General features: G+C 41.9%; 2 protein-coding genes and 1 long non-coding RNA gene across 4 annotated transcripts in view; 2 read left to right on the forward strand and 1 right to left on the reverse strand.

The window, feature by feature from the left end:
* The window catches only part of pde9aa (phosphodiesterase 9aa), a 32,332-nt gene extending 22,176 nt beyond the window's left edge, over window positions 1–10,156 (forward strand). For both annotated transcript variants that reach the window (XM_077216737.1, XM_077216736.1), the window contains exons 16-19: window positions 9,300–9,428; window positions 9,544–9,639; window positions 9,721–9,776; window positions 10,034–10,156. In XM_077216737.1, coding sequence (XP_077072852.1) covers window positions 9,300–9,428; window positions 9,544–9,639; window positions 9,721–9,771 — 276 coding nt within the window. In that variant the 3' untranslated portion in view covers window positions 9,772–9,776; window positions 10,034–10,156. The remainder of the gene's footprint in view (window positions 1–9,299; window positions 9,429–9,543; window positions 9,640–9,720; window positions 9,777–10,033) is intronic.
* On the forward strand, window positions 232–5,775 carry LOC143723896 (uncharacterized). Its single transcript, XR_013197191.1, has 2 exons — window positions 232–346; window positions 5,630–5,775. It is a non-coding gene; the product is annotated as an uncharacterized LOC143723896 (long non-coding RNA).
* Window positions 9,778–16,742, reverse strand: wdr4 (WD repeat domain 4). Its single transcript, XM_077216749.1, has 11 exons — window positions 16,615–16,742; window positions 15,896–15,964; window positions 15,656–15,802; window positions 14,162–14,318; window positions 12,908–13,020; window positions 12,763–12,823; window positions 12,541–12,642; window positions 11,290–11,354; window positions 10,956–11,142; window positions 10,801–10,873; window positions 9,778–10,677 (listed from the first exon to the last, which is right to left on the reverse strand). The coding sequence occupies exons 1-11, from the start codon at window positions 16,695–16,697 to the stop codon at window positions 10,490–10,492; spliced, it is 1,245 nt and encodes a 414-aa protein (XP_077072864.1). The 5' UTR covers window positions 16,698–16,742; the 3' UTR covers window positions 9,778–10,489.
* Between the last annotated feature and the right edge of the window lie 38 nt (window positions 16,743–16,780).

Below are 16,780 nucleotides of genomic sequence, written 5' to 3' on the forward strand. Positions count from 1 at the left end.
AGCCACGCCTCCTTTAAAACACATCAATGCACAGCAGAGTCTGCAAAGCATCACGAGACAAGAGACAGCATAAAATTATAAATTTGGGTCAAAAGAGAAAAGAGTATGAGTTTGTGATATATTTCCTCCTGCCTTACTGCAAAACGCTAGCTCTGTCTGGATGTGCTTGAATCCACAGTCAAGTCAAGTCACCTTCATTTATAGAGCACTTTTAACAGTATGGACTGTTTCAAAGCAGCTTTACAGTGATAATAGGAAATTAAAGTAACAGAGATTGTTTTGGCTTTACAGCAGCTCTAGAATAAAGTTATTGTGATCAATTCACTTCCGCTGCAAAGATCATTATGTGAGGGAATAAACAGCAGGATGCAGTATGCAAGTAAAACTCAGTTTAATGGATTATATGGACGGAAACAATGAAGCAGGCACAAGTCGGGGACAACACTCAGATGGACAGTGAAGCAGGGACGAGATGGCGATCCGGTGGAAAACAGGTGATGACGTGCTCGAGTGAATCCCAGGGAAAGTGAACATCCAGATGACACGACGAACAGACGAACATCCAGACGACACGACGAACGAAACTCCAGACGGGGAACAGCAGACGAGGAACAGCAGGCGAGGAACAGCAGACGAGGCACGAGCACAGGAAACACACCGGGGAACAACCACAACGATCTGACAACAAGGGAGAGAATATGCTGGGTATATAAAGGGAACTGGAATGGAAGACAGCTGGTGACACTTAATCAGCACAATGAGTAACCACACCCACACAATACACTCACGCAGACACATCAGCGTGAGAGAGCCGATTCAAAAACCGTGACAGTACCCCTCCTCCTAAGAACGCCTCCTGGCGTTCTCAGACTCCCTTACCTGTCGATTGTAATCATCGATAAGGGAGTGATCCAGGATGTCTCTAGCTGGTACCCAACTTCTCTCCTCCGGACCGTAACCCTCCCAGTCCACCAAGTACTGAAATCCTCGTCCCCTCCGTCTCGAGTCCAGAATGCGGTTAACCGAATATGTGGGTTCCCCATCTACGAGTCGCGGCGGGGGGGGAACCGGGGCAGGCGGATTAATGTGAGAATGAAACACGGGTTTGATTTTAGACACATGGAAGGCGGGGTGAATTCTCCTGTACGCAGGAGGGAGTTTGAGTCGGACTGTCACCGGACTAATAATCTTGGTGACAGGAAACGGGCCAATAAATTTAGGAGCTAACTTGTTAGACACGGAGCGGAGAGGAATATTCTTGGTAGAAAGCCACACCTTTTGACCCACGACGTAAACGGGAGGCTTTGACCGGTGGCGATCGGCCTTGGCCTTCATGCGCCTCCCTGCTTGGAGTAGAGTCTCACGGGCTCTAGTCCAAGTACGGTGGCACCTCTGGACGAATGCGTGAGCGGAGGGGACCGCGACCTCGGATTCCAGACTCGGAAAAATTGGTGGCTGGTAACCTAAACTACACTTAAATGGCGAGAGGCCCGTGGATGACACTAGTAATGAATTGTGGGCGTACTCCACCATAGAAAGCTGTTGGCTCCAGGACGACGGATTCTTGGCAACCAAACATCGCAACATTCTCTCGAGGTCCTGATTGGCTCGCTCAGACTGGCCATTACTCTGGGGATGATAGCCCGAGGACAGACTGACCGTGGCCCCCAGCAATTTACAAAATTCCTGCCAAAATCTGGATACGAATTGGGAACCCCTGTCAGAGACCACGTCCATCGGGAGGCCATGTAACCGAAAAACGTGATCTATGACAGTGACCGCTGTCTCCTTGGCTGAAGGTAATTTGGGCAAGGGAATGAAATGTGCCGCCTTCGAGAACCGGTCCACTACGGTTAAAACAACCGTCATGCCATTGGAAGGCGGGAGGGCGGTGACAAAATCTAGAGCGATGTGGGACCAGGGTCTCGAAGGGACAGACAGCGGTCGAAGTAACCCGTCTGGGGGTTGGTTAGATGTCTTACTAGTGGCACAGACTGAGCAAGCCAAAACAAAATCGTGAATGTCGCGAGCCATCAATGGCCACCAAAATCGTTGTTTAACTAGAAATCTGGTGCGAGTCACTCCTGGATGACAAGCCACGTTGGAGCAGTGACCCCATCTAATAACGTCGGACCGTAACCCCTCCGGAACAAATAATCGGCTCGGTGGACAACCAGGCGGAGGCGTTACCCCTTCTAAGGCTGTCCTGACCTTCGACTCGACCTCCCATACCAGAGTGGAGATGACAACTTTCTCAGGTAAAATACACTCGGGAGTCACCGGGCGTTCGGATGGATCAAAAATACGAGATAAAGAGTCGGGTTTGATGTTCTTGGACCCGGGGCGGTACGAGAGAACAAAATCAAAACGACCGAAAAAAAGAGCCCACCGAGCCTGCCTGGAGTTGAGTCTTTTAGCAGATCTGATATATTCAAGATTCTTATGGTCGGTCCAAACAATAAAGGGAACCCCCGAACCCTCTAACCAATGACGCCACTCCTCCAACGCTAGTTTGACTGCCAACAACTCTCTATTACCAATGTCATAATTACGTTCGGCAGACGATAGTCGATGAGAAAAAAACGCGCAGGGATGCATCTTGTCGTCTGAGGAAGCGCGTTGTGAAAGCACTGCTCCTACTCCCACCTCTGACGCGTCGACCTCCACCACGAACTGACGTGTGGGATCAGGGGTGACAAGAATTGGAGCCGAAACGAAGCGACTCTTGAGGTTGTTGAACACTGCCTCGGTAGTGTTCGACCACCTGAACGTCGTTCGGGGGGAGGTCAAGGCAGTCAGAGGTGCGACTAGTTGGCTGAAATTACGAATGAAACGTCGGTAAAAATTGGCGAATCCCAGAAACCGCTGTAGGGCCTTACGGGAATCTGGACTTGGCCAATCTACCACAGCCTTAACCTTGTCAGGATCCATGCGCACTCCCTCAGAAGAGATGATGTACCCTAAGAAGGGAACAGACTGTGCATGAAACGAGCATTTCTCCGCCTTGACAAAAAGCCCATTCTCTAACAACCTCTGGAGCACTCGCCTGACGTGTTGAACGTGTTCCTGGAGAGACGAAGAAAAAATCAATATGTCATCCAGGTAAACATATATGAACTGATCTACCATGTCTCTCAACACGTCATTCACGAGTGCTTGAAAAACCGCTGGGGAGTTGGAAAGCCCGAACGGCATAACCAAATATTCAAAGTGCCCCCTAGGGGTATTAAAAGCGGTTTTCCATTCATCCCCCTTCCTGATGCGAACCAAATGATATGCATTACGTAAGTCCAGTTTCGTGAAAATGGATGCTCCCTGCAACCTCTCGAAAGCTGAAGACATCAACGGCAAAGGGTAAGAGTTCTTTACCGTGATGTTATTCAGCTCTCGGTAATCAATGCAAGGTCGCAGAGAACCATCCTTCTTCCCAACGAAAAAGAACCCCGCCCCCGCAGGAGAAGAGGAAGGTTGGATGAACCCAGAGGCCAGAGAATCAGAAATATATTTCTCCATGGCCTCCCTCTCGGGAACAGAAAGAGAGTAAAGTTTGCCCTTAGGCGGAGATTTACCTGGCAGTAGATCTATCGCACAGTCATAGGAACGATGCGGAGGAAGAGAAGCAGCGCGAGACTTACTGAACACCTCCTTCAGGTCTTGGTACTCCGCGGGCACGTTAGACAAATCCGCTGCCTCACTCTGAAACATAGAACCAGACACAGAAGGACAGGCAGACACTAAACAAGACTCATGACAGTGGTTACTCCATGTGGAAACAGTGTTAGTGCACCAATCGATCCGGGGGTTGTGCCTGGAAAGCCACGGGTGTCCCAAAACCACTGGTGCAAGTGGTGAGTCCATGAGAAAAAATGAAATGAGTTCTGTGTGATTTCCAGAAGTGATTAGGGTAATGTCTTCAGTAGCATGTGTAATAAGAGGAAGTTCTTGACCATTGAGTGCGTTGACTGTAATCCGGTGCGAAAGAGGAGTGACGGGAATCTGAAGCTTAAGTGCAAGTTTGAAGTCCATGAAATTACCCTCCGCTCCCGAATCCAGTAGTGCGTTGGTGCAGTGCGTCGACTGTCGCCATCTCAGTCTTACCGGGAGGAGGGTTGATGATGGTGATGAGGTCTTCTCGGCGGAGATCCCACCCGATAGTAGCCTCATACTTACTACCGGGCTTGCTCTTTTACCGGGCAGGAGTGGATGAAGTGACCTGCCCGGCCACAGTAGAGACAGAGTCCCTGGGATCTCCGCCTCTCCCTCTCCTCCCGGGAAAGCCGAGCTCTCCCCACCTGCATGGGTTCGTGGTCGAATGCGGGGCTGACCGCGCTCGCGCCACCGGGCTGGTGGTCTTCCGGGCTGGACTGGAAACGGCTGGGGCGCGTCAGTCTGGTCACACGATTCAGGCGCGAGTCCACTCTCAGCGCAAGTTCCACCAGTCCGTTCAGTGTCTCGGGTAAGTCCATCGCGTATATCTCCCTCTGAACGCGGTCAGCCAACCCATGCAGGAACATATCCCACTGCGCCTCCTCGTTCCAACGGCACTCTGCGGCCAGGGTGCGGAACCGAATAGAGTAGTCCGCCACCGAGCCTTCTCCCTGTCGCAGTTCGGCGAGTAATCTGGCCGCCTCCTTACCCGCCACTGCACGGTCGAAAACCCTCTTCATCTCCTCGGAGAGTGCCTGGAACGAGGTGCAGCAGTCGTCTCCGTTCTCCCACACCGCCGTTCCCCAAAGTGCTGCTCTCCCTGACAGCAGGGTTAGCACGAAGGCTACTTTGGTCTGTTCGCTCTGGAAAGTGCGTGGCTGTAAGGCAAAATGCATAGAACATCTTGTGAGGAATGCTCTGCAATACTCCGGTTCACCGGAATATCCCTCTGGTGTGGGTAGGCGTGGCTCTGGTCTCTCAACTGCTGCAGGCATCGGTGGGGGGGGAACGGACGGTGTGGGGGGCGCAGTGGGAGTCTGTAAAAGTTGTACCTGTTGGGTGAGCTCGGACACCTGCTTCACGAGTGTTTGCACCGCACGACCTGTGCCCGAGATATTCTCTGCTTGTTGGTCCATACGTGAGATACTGTGAGCGATGAAATCGTTGAGCTGTGATGAACTTGCTGCATCCATGGTTGGTCAGATCGTTCTGTGAGGGAATAAACAGCAGGATGCAGTATGCAAGTAAAACTCAGTTTAATGGATTATATGGACGGAAACAATGAAGCAGGCACAAGTCGGGGACAACACTCAGATGGACAGTGAAGCAGGGACGAGATGGCGATCCGGTGGAAAACAGGTGATGACGTGCTCGAGTGAATCCCAGGGAAAGTGAACATCCAGATGACACGACGAACAGACGAACATCCAGACGACACGACGAACGAAACTCCAGACGGGGAACAGCAGACGAGGAACAGCAGGCGAGGAACAGCAGACGAGGCACGAGCACAGGAAACACACCGGGGAACAACCACAACGATCTGACAACAAGGGAGAGAATATGCTGGGTATATAAAGGGAACTGGAATGGAAGACAGCTGGTGACACTTAATCAGCACAATGAGTAACCACACCCACACAATACACTCACGCAGACACATCAGCGTGAGAGAGCCGATTCAAAAACCGTGACACATTAGTGATTAACTTAGGGGGCGCTTACACGACACCGTTCTAATAGAAAACCCTTAACGCGCTCTGGCCCGCTCATTCGCACAACAACAGTGCCTGGTGGCTCGAGAACGCAAACCTTGAAATAGGTTCCAAGGTGCAAGCCTTTAAGAAATGTATATATATATACACACACACATATTATTATATAATTTTATAATTTATTATTATCTCTGCGCAAACTTTAAAAACGAAAGACCTGTGAAAACGCTGACGGCATGCACATGCATATTACATGTTTAGTCTAAAGGTATGCGCGCTTGAATGTATATGTGCGCAGGCTAGTAGTCTTTCTTTACAAATTGACCTAAATTACTTAAGTAAATTAAGTAAATTACAAATTACTTGTCTGGCCTTAAAAATGTATAATAAATTTATAATATAATTATACATTTATTATAAATTATAAAATAAAATTTTATAATATAATGCTTCCGAGTTGCAATGTGAACCGGAACTATTTTGACAACGGAGGTAAAGGGAAGGGAAGGAGCCTTTCACAGGGGAGAGGCTAGTTGACACTTTAGGACTGCGTTGTCATTGTGTCCAGGCGCAGGTCCTTCATCAGATCTGGATACGGCCTGGATCCGGCGGACTGCGGTGAACCTTGGGACAAACAGAGAGACTAATATTAGCGTAGACGTCATCCTTCTTATGATGTAACAAGTACATCAGGATTTATGGGGAGTTTTGACCTAATCTATGCAGCCTAACATTGAATTATAGCAATTTATAATGTCTATGCTAGGTCAAAGAGATGTTTTTAGTCTAGATTTGAACTGACAGAGTGTGTCTGCTTCCCAGACAATGTTAGGAAGACTGTTCGAGAGTTTTGTTGGTAAATAGGAAAAGTATCTACCGCCAGCAGTCGATTTTGATATTCTAGGTATTGTCAACTGGCCAGAATTTTGAGAGTGCAATAGACTTGAAGGAATATAATGTGATAAGAGCTCCCTCAAGTGCTGGGGAGCTAAACCATTTAGTGCTTTGTAAGTAATCAGCAATATTTAAAAATGTATATGATGTTTGAAAGGGAGCCCATGCAGTGTTGACAGAACCGGTCTAATATGGTCATACGTCCTGGTTCTGGTAATAACTCTAGCTGCTGCATTTTGGACCAACTGTAGTTTATTTATTAAGCATGCTGGGTAACCACCCATAAGAGCATTACAATAATCTAGCCTTGATGTCATGAACGCATTAACTAATTGTTCCGCATTTGTCATTGAGAGCATATGACGTAATTTAGATATTTTTTAAGATGGAAGAATGCGGTTTTACAGATACTAGAAATGTGACTTTCAAATGAAAGATTGGTATCAAAGAGCACACCCAGGTTCCTAACCGATGACGAGGACTTTACAGGGCAGCCATCAAGTGTTAGACAGTATTCTAGGTTATTACATGAGGATGTTTTTGTCCAATAATTAGAATCTCTGTTTTTTCAGAGTTAAGTAGTAGGAAATTACTAGTCATCCAGTTTTTTATATCAGCTATGCATTCCGTTAATTTTGTGAATTGGTAAGTTTCGTCAGGGCGTGAAGAAATATAGAGCTGAGTATCTTCAGCATTACAGTGAAAACTAATGCCATGCTTCGTAAAGATATCTCCTAAAGGTAGCATGTACAGAGTGAACAGCAATGGTCCTAATACTGAGCCTTGTGGTACACCATACCGAACTTGTGATCAATAAGACATCTCTTCATTTACTGCTACAAACCGATAACGGACAGATAAGTATGATTTAAACCATGCTAGTGCAATTCCACAAATGCCAACATCATTTTTGAGTCTATTTAAAAGAATGTTGTAGTCAGTAGTATCAAATGCAGCACTAAGATCGAGTAACACAAATAGAGAGATACAACCACGATCGGATGATAAAAGCAAATGATTTGTGACTCTAATGAGAGCTGTCACAGTGCTATGGTACGGTCTAAATCCTGACTGGAAATCCTCGCAGATACCATTTCTTTCTAGAAAGGAACATGGTTGTGAGGACTTTTCTAGTAACTTTGACAGAAAAGGTAGAGGTTTAATCAAGGTTTAATCATAGCCAGCTTAAAAGTGTTTGGTACGTATCCTAATGACAAAGATGAATTAATGATATTAAGAAGAGGATCAATGACCTCTGGAAGCATCTCTTTCAATAGTTTAGTCGGTATAGGGTCTAACATATATGATGTCAATTTAGATTTAACAAGTTTAGAAAATTCTTCCTCTCCTATATCGATTTTTTCAACAGTGAGACTACAATGCACTGTCTGATGCGATACTGTAGTAGATGGTTGCATAGTTATAATATTTTCAATCTTGTAAGTAAAGAAGTTCATAACTCTGATAGAAAATCAGCAAATTATTTGATAAAGTCTGTATTGTGCCCTGGTGGCCTGTATACAGTAGCCAGCACAAATCTCAAATGTGATTTATCATTTACACTAGATAGTGTTACATTAAGCACCAACACTTCCAAATAACTATTTGAATCAAGACTTCTCAGTAATTCTGAAGATATTACTATACATTACAGTAACACCTTCCCCTTTGCCTTTCAGACGAGGCTCATGTTTATAACAATAATTTTGGGGGGTGGACTCATTGAAAGTAATGTAATCGTTTGGTTTTAGCCAGGTTTCTGTCAAACACAGCACATCTAGGTTATAATCTGTGATCATATCATTAACAATAAGTGCTTTTGAAGGAAGGGATCGAATATTCAGCAACCCGTGCTTTATCGTTTGAATTATATCTGTTTTTTATTTGTTGAACATCAATTACATTTTTACCCTTAAATGGGTTTGGGAGTTTTTTGTATTTCCTTATTCGGGGAACAGACACAGTCTCTTTATCATGATATCGTCACAGTAAGGACATGTTTCCTTCACATATAACACATGCACACTTCGATAAGCCGACAGAAAGCAGGTTAATGCATTAACATGCTGGGTGAAATCAGCGTTAGGGGCAAAAATCGAGCTATGAGGATCGGTTTATGATTAAGCCGTTTATGACCTTGCTCCGATAAAAAACAACGGGTTAACGAGTTTAGATGATCGCGGCTTATTAAGCACAATCCTTAAGAGCTATCTTGGAGCATTGCTTTTTCGACTGTCTGGTGAAAAAAAAGTTTTTTACAGCATCATGTGTAATATAGTTTTTCAGCAGGAATTCCACTGTTAAACACGATAAATAAATAAAAAAGCTGAAATAAAGCAGCTGACAGCTTCAACAGAAGCAAATACATTGGATTAATTACCTCGTAGCTCACAATAGGGCTGTCTTTAAAGGTTTGTAAGTTATCATTCTAATTTAATCAATTTCCTTGTGAAGAAGATGAACGGAGCTTTTATTTCCAGAACCCTGAATGTCGGACTCTATGGTGCTGAAAATTTAGCTTTGCCATCACAGGAAGAAATTACATTTTAAAATATATTAAAATGGAAATAGCCCATATAAATTATAATTTTACTGGATTTTTTTGATAAAAAAAATACCAAAAACAAAGCTTTGGTAAACATACCAAAAACATACCTTCTTTCTAAAACATGTTAATAAATCTTACAAACCCTAACATTCTGAATTATCCATCTAGACCATTTGTTTTTTCATCAGAATTGTGTTGTTCTTTCTCTCAAACAGAGTGATCGAGAGAAGGCAGAGGGTTTACCTGTCGCTCCTTTCATGGACAGAGAAAAAGTGACCAAGCCCACTGCTCAGATCGGCTTCATCAAGTTTGTCCTGATCCCCATGTTTGAGAGGGTGATGAAGGTGAATTGGTTAGGTTAGGGCCCAAAAGTACATTGTGAAACCTTAATCAAACTCTGGTATAGATCAAACATCCCGATACTTAGTTGTGATATTCTTTGTCCTCTATGTTTTCCAGTTGTTTCCTCAGATTGAGGAGGTAATGGTACAGCCCTTACGAGAGTCCCGGGACAGATACGAGGAGCTTAAACAGATCGATGATGCCATGAATGAGGTCAGCAGAGTGATCATGATTGTGTGTGTGTGTGTTTTAAACTGGCATTAGCTATTTACATCTTTTCTTTTTTTTCAATAGGTGCAGAAAAAGAAAAGTGAAAATTTAACAATGGGAGGAAAAAAGAAATGAGGAAGGTCAATTGCAAAATATGCTTTATTGTAATGTACGTGTACATACAGTGTAGTTACACAAGAAAGTACTGGCAATATAAGATAACTACATGGGTTAAAGTTAGGTTTAGGTTCAGGGTTAGAATCTAGTCATTACCCAGTTATTGCTATTGCTATAATAAGTACATACTATGTACATACGTAACGGCTGTAAAATAAGGTGCTACCATTATTATTTGTTATCTTTACAGCAAAACCTACCTTGTCTTTGTTTGTTTCAGCTGGAATCTTCCTCAAAAGGCAGTAAAATGTGGGAAATGAGTGTAATCTTGGCCATCTGCTCAGAAAAGCCAAAGCATCTTTCAGGGAATTGAACCGTGTACAGCTCAGCCACGAAATATTTGTGTTTTTATTTGGTTTTGTAAAAGTATAAACATTATACAGGATGTACAGATTTTTAGTCACTTTTACTCAAAAAATAAAAGTCTAACTTAAAAAAAACCTGAAGCCACAAATCTAATTTTTAACTGAATTGTGTTATAACAGTATAATTGTCATTGCGTGACTGAAAGTATAGTGCGCTCTAGTGGCCAAAGCGTAACGCAGCAACTTACTCTTCAGACAGAGACCAGGTAGTTTAAACTGAAAGGCTTTACTGAATGAATAATAAAAAAATCATAGTCATTGTGAATTAACTGTTTATATTACATAAAGCAGAAATTAAAAAAGGCGTTCTCTCAGCTGGTGTTTTGAGCCAGAGCGTCGCACTCTGTTTTACATCTTTTATTGGATTTAGAGCCGTTTGCTGTTGCTCTCTTCTTAGTCTCCTGTTCCAGCCTTTCCTGCTTCTTTTGCAAATATGACGCCATGTTGTCGAAGTTCACCTTATACAGGTGCTTAAACAGACTCTCCAGGCCCACAGAACCTGTGAAGAGAGGACGAGGCAAAATATACATCAACCCTATGAAGCCTACTGTATCTTATTTGACTAATGAACTTCGAAGGACTTTAAATTATAATGAACATGAAAGGCATGTTTAAGGCATACCTTGAAAGACATTCCACTGAGTCTGTAAAGCTTCAGTGACCCTTCTCAATTCAGGCGTCTCTGAGTCACACAGCTATAAACAAGCACAAGCAGTTAGTAAGAGAAGAGTTAACTTCAGTACATGGAAAGACAGTCACAGAAGAGCATGTATGGACCTTCCAGTTCTGCTCTGAGTATCGGTACATCAGCACATTCAACTCTTCACTCTCCAGTAAGACCCACAGTTGGCTTTGTGAATCAAAGGTCACGTCCCAGGGGGCAAGAGGAAGAGCGAGAGTCTCGGCAGGGTTCAGGCTGCCCTCCGTCCCAGAATCCACCATGAAGAGCTGAACCGAGGGCAATCTACACAGAGGGATATGATCAAACCCTTATTAACCTCTGACTTGTGTGTTTCTATTTTTACAAACAATACTATTGTTGTCACTGAGACTCTCCCAGAATCCAGTTAGAAGGATGATCGCTGCAGAAATCTGATTAAATGAAACGCACCTCTCACACTGGACAGCTATGTGTCGCCCATCTGGTGAACTGAGGATCCTGCTGACAGCAAACCTCTGAAGACACAACGATACACACACACACACATATATGTATGCATGTATGTATGTATGTATATATATACACATACATATATATATACACATACACACATATATATATATATACATACGTATGTATATATATATATTTATATCATAGTCACAGTGACATTAGCTCTCTTTAAAAGAGATCAGTGAAAATTATAAAATAAACACACCTGGACTTTAATGGAAATAAACACTTTATACTAGTGGCACTAAACCTGTTGAACCCGAATTATCCCAAAAATCAAAGGCCCCCTATATTATAATTTAGTTCTAAAATAGATCTAAAATATTTCTTCCAGTATTTCTGTTGTATTTATGACGAAGGTACTTGTTTTCAAACTTGTATTAACATAAACTGGGTAGACATTCAATAAATGGACGACTGTTAATTTTGTGATTTTTTATTTTTTTTATTTTGGTTAGATTGTTTTAATACATAAATATTTCATTAATGTTTCATTTTAATTCAAAGGGTTTTAGGGATGGCAATAAAAAGGTAGATGTAATTAATAAAAACATTCAATCATATCATTAACAAATATTATAACATTACACTATATTTTTAATGTGTCTTCATGCAGTTAAAATATGATAATTAATTTACATATTTTCAAATATAAATGAATATGATGCAATATATTAAATTACGAATTAAAATATTTTTTATGCATTTTCACTGTTTAAAATTCTTTGTCATAAAAGTTTGCATCATGAATCAAAATACGCAATTAATCCTGAAAAAAAAATTTTTTCCCTCAAACTTCATCCTACATATAATTGTCATCTGTCACAAACTCATTCTGTGTAGACATCCATATTAAAATAATTATTGCAGTTTTTTCTTTATTTTTTCTTTTACCTGGAGAATTCACCACCTTAGTTTCTAATAATGCCATTACAATATTGTGAGTTTTTGCATATTAAATATAAACAAAGGCCAGCTTTGTAAAATGATGTAAATTAAGATTATTATTATTATTTTTTACAATTAAAACCAACTAAAGTTCTAGACTTAGACCCATGGGTTCCACATACCTCCCGTTGAAAACCGTATATCTAAGTCAATATATAATGTGATTATTGTAGTACACATTGTGCGTAGCTTGAGTGTGATTTCTGTACGAATGGCTGATTGAAAACAAACAGACTGCACCTTTTCTGTGTCTGAGTTTTCAGAGTCTAGGCCAAGTTGCCTCAGGTCAACGCTGTGTAACCGCCGGCCAGTCTCATAATGCCAAACCTTCACTGTGCCATCCTGTGAACACAACCATGTCAGTCCTACGGTATTAAGACACTAATATCACCCTTACAATCACTATCCCAACAGAATATTACTGTAGAACAGTAAAGAATATGTAAACTGGAAAACACTCACTCCTGAACCAGAGAGAAGCCAGTCAGGATGCCCTGCAGGCACAAGCAATGCACTGACAAATCTGCATGAGAAATTAAACATGTTTGAACAAGCACGAACAACATATGAGGTGTAATATCACTTGCATCCCACGGTCCACACTTACTCTCTGTGCCCTAGACAGAAAGCCTGAATGTTGTAGGGTGACCGCCGGAAGCTCACTCTGATCTTCTCATCTCGGTCTGCTGTTATGATATATTTATCATCTGGAGAGAGAGTCTGTAGACGAAAATGCAAAAGAATGCTTTCAGCACCTTGATGAATCAATGGACATGGTCAGAAACAATGCTCAGGTAGGCCGTGGCATTTATTTAGGCAAACGATGCCCAATTGGCACTAAGGGGCCTAAAGTGTGCCAAGAAAACATCCCCCACACCATTACACCACCACCAGCCTGCACAGTGGTAACAAGGCATGATGGATCCATGTTCTCATTCTGTTTACGCCAAATGCTGACTCTACCATCTGAATGTCTCAACCGAAATTGAGACTCATCAGACCAGGCAACATTTTTCCAGTCTTCAACTGTCCAATTTTGGTGAGCTCTTGCAAATTGTAACATAATGGAGATGAGTGGTACCCGGTGGGGTCTTCTGCTGTTGTAGCCCTTCCGCCTCAAGGTTGTGCGTGTTGTGGCTTCACAAATGCTTTGCTGCATACCTCGGTTGTAATGAGTGGTTATTTCAGTCAAAGTTGCTCTTCTATCAGCTTGAATCAGTCGGCCCATTCTCCTCTGACCTCTAGCATCAACAAGGCATTTTCGCCCACAGGACTGCCGCATACTAGATGTTTTTCCCTTTTCACACCATTCTTTGTAAACCCTAGAAATGGTTGTGCGTGAAAATCCCAGTAACTGAGCAGATTGTGAAATACTCAGACCGGCCCGTCTGGCACCAACAACCATGCCACGCTCAAGATTGCTTAAATCACCTTTCTTTCCCATTCTGACATTCAGTTTGGAGTTCAGGAGATTGTCTTGACCAGGACCACACCCCTAAATGCATTGAAGCAACTGCCATGTGATTGGTTGATTAGATAATTGCATAAATGAGAAATTGAACAGGTGTTCCTAATAATCCTTTAGGTGAGTATATATATATATATATATATATATATATATATATATATATATATATATATATATATATATATATATATATAAATTAAAGCTGTTAACCATATTAGTTAATTAGATAAATAACATCACAAATGATGTGAAAATATTTGTGAATTTTAAATATTTTCGTTCAGGTGCTGCACTAAGTTCCACAATGAAAAACTGGCACTTCATTAAAGAAATATTCTGTATTCCATTCGCTAATTGAACTGTCCTTAAACCTACTGTTTGTGTTCAACATACCACATCCAGTAACATGGAGAGATGTCCCAGCTTCAGCTCTCCTGGTTTCTGTGGCTCCAGAACAGAGAATGAATATACATCCCCAGACTTATCGGCCACAAAGACTTCATCCTCAGCCTGAGTAAATACAAGAGACGTGCATCGCCGCACAACCCACCTACAACAAAACAACCACAGAATTACATAGAGCCTACAGAGAAATTACCATTACTGTGCCCCTATTATGCTACTAGATTCCTAATTTTGTTTTGGAAAGCTCCTTCAATAGGTTTTCATGCATCAAAAGTAAAAAAAAAACACTTTTTTTCTCATAATATACATTGCAGCATCTCCTTTTTTCCTCACATTTTCTGAAATGGTTCAATAAAGTATCCAACCCCTTCTTTCCGAGAGCCTACTCTGCTCTGATTGGTCAGATGGTCCACCTGTGTGATTGGTCGACTGTTTGGGGCGGCAGTTGCTCAGTGGTTCATGTAGGTTGTCTACAAACCAAAAGGTTGGTGGTTCAATCCCCGGTTCCACCTGACCAAGTGTTGAGGTGTCCATGAGCAAGACACCTAACCCCAGCTGCTCCCGACGAGCTGAGTGGCGCCTTGCATGGCTGACACCGCCGTCGGTGTATGAATGACTGAGTGAATGGGTGAATGAGAGGCATATATGTAAAGCGCTTTGGTGGCCATTGGGTCTGTGAAAGCGCTATATAAATGCAGTCCATTTACCATTTACCATTTGGTAACAAAACGGCTATTACCATATCTGAATTTCAGCTCTGGATCTTCCTCAGCACAGTGATACAAACCCTAACAATGGTGTCAGTTTTACCGTATTAATTCAAGTCCAAGTCCTCGTGCTTTGGAAGTGCATGCAAAGTAGATTTGCTTTCGCAGCGCAGAAAACAGCGTCTTCTCGACAACACAAACTCTTCCAGGCCTTAACCACACTACAACTACAGCGTTTGAGGGTCAAAATACACAAGGTTCTCGGGCAGCCAATGAAGACCATAGGCTGGCATTATGCAAATGTTTTACAAACCTACATAGGGTTTGTGCACAAAGTAAGACAGATCAACGCTTTTTTACCGTTGATTACCGTTGACTCGTTTCAGGCAGTTTAGAATCGGTTCCTTTTTTTAGGAGACCATAACTTTATTTATCTGCACTTTGATCTTTGCAGACATTTTACAGCTATATTACACACTACATGAAAGGTAATATCTTAAAAAGCAAAATGGGGGCACTTTAAAAAAAAAACATTCACCCAAAATGAAAAACTCTGTCATCATTTACTCAACATCATGTTGTTCCAAATCAGTTCCCAGTTGGTTTTTCTTTTCAAACTATAATTTTCCCTTGATTAAAGAGATCTTGGACAGTCCATGTGTGTCCAGGAAATTATTCAATCATACAGGTTTGGAATGATATGAGTGATGGTGAGTACTTTTTATTTTTTAGGTAAACTTTCTTTACAAACCTCAGGAATGAGTGTGTGTGTTACCGTGTACTAATGCACTGCCACGATGGCTCAGTACAGAAGAGAACAAGACGTTTGTGGTCATCTGTGAGCGCTACATGTTTCCCAGAGGCTGAGGCAGCAAACGCAAGAATCCTGTCACTGTCCTTCTCCTCTGGCCCATCTCCAGCACTGCAATACACAAATATACATTTTAGGATATTTTTGCATTATCAGATTATGAAGTATAATAACAAACTCACATATCAGAAATATTACATTAACCTTTTATTATCACCATCAGCTTCCTTTGTTTTTTTCTCGGCTTTGGCACAGTCAAACACGAACGGCTCTCTGTCAGAGAAATGTCAAACGAAAACTAACATTACTTTTTTTTTGCACGAGTACAAAAAACTAAAACAAGTACAAGGAGCAAATCCAAAATACAGAGAGATAATAAAATATCAATGATGAAGACCTCTTAAATGATTGATATATATTTTTTTGTATTCAATAACACATTTAATAGCACATATGCTGGTATCAGAATGACTATGATCACTTGATTGCTTATTAATTTTCTGATATGTATGGACTTTAAAAATGCAAGATATCAATATTTCTAAATGTATTGTGACAGGTGTTCTATATCTTCTAGTCAAATAGTTTGGACTACAACATTACATATTTAAGCATACATGTCAAGTCAAAGTGTATTAAGCAAATGAATGCACAACAATAAAGCAAGCAGCTACTCTAGGCATGGAATACAATGAGAGATAAGTCATAATAATGACAATAAGAGTCATCTTGGGAAAACTTTGCAGCACGGTAATTAATTAATAATATAATTAATGCCCTAATAAATAATTGAATCGTTTAGTGATGGTTGTTCTATCACAGTGCAGAAATCCTGCTGAGTCTGACACTCCAGTTTTCACCATATCTAAAATAAAGAGCTGGAAATATGAAGACAGCTGACAGTCAAAAATAAAGCTACTCACCTAGACTGTTTAAGGTGTATTGCAACTAAAGTAGTAGAACAGCTTGAAACAAACCAGTCTGCCTTTGAACACACAACTGCCATGATTGTCGCTCACGTGCGAAATGACAGTCGCTCGCTTAATACGTCATTAACATAAACGAGCAGGAATGTGGCATGACGAGACC

The sequence above is a fragment of the Siphateles boraxobius genome, unplaced genomic scaffold, assembly GCF_051911475.1.
Source record: "Siphateles boraxobius isolate OS27281-9 unplaced genomic scaffold, OSU_SipBor_1 7, whole genome shotgun sequence".
NCBI classification, from domain to species: Eukaryota; Metazoa; Chordata; class Actinopteri; order Cypriniformes; family Leuciscidae; genus Siphateles; species Siphateles boraxobius.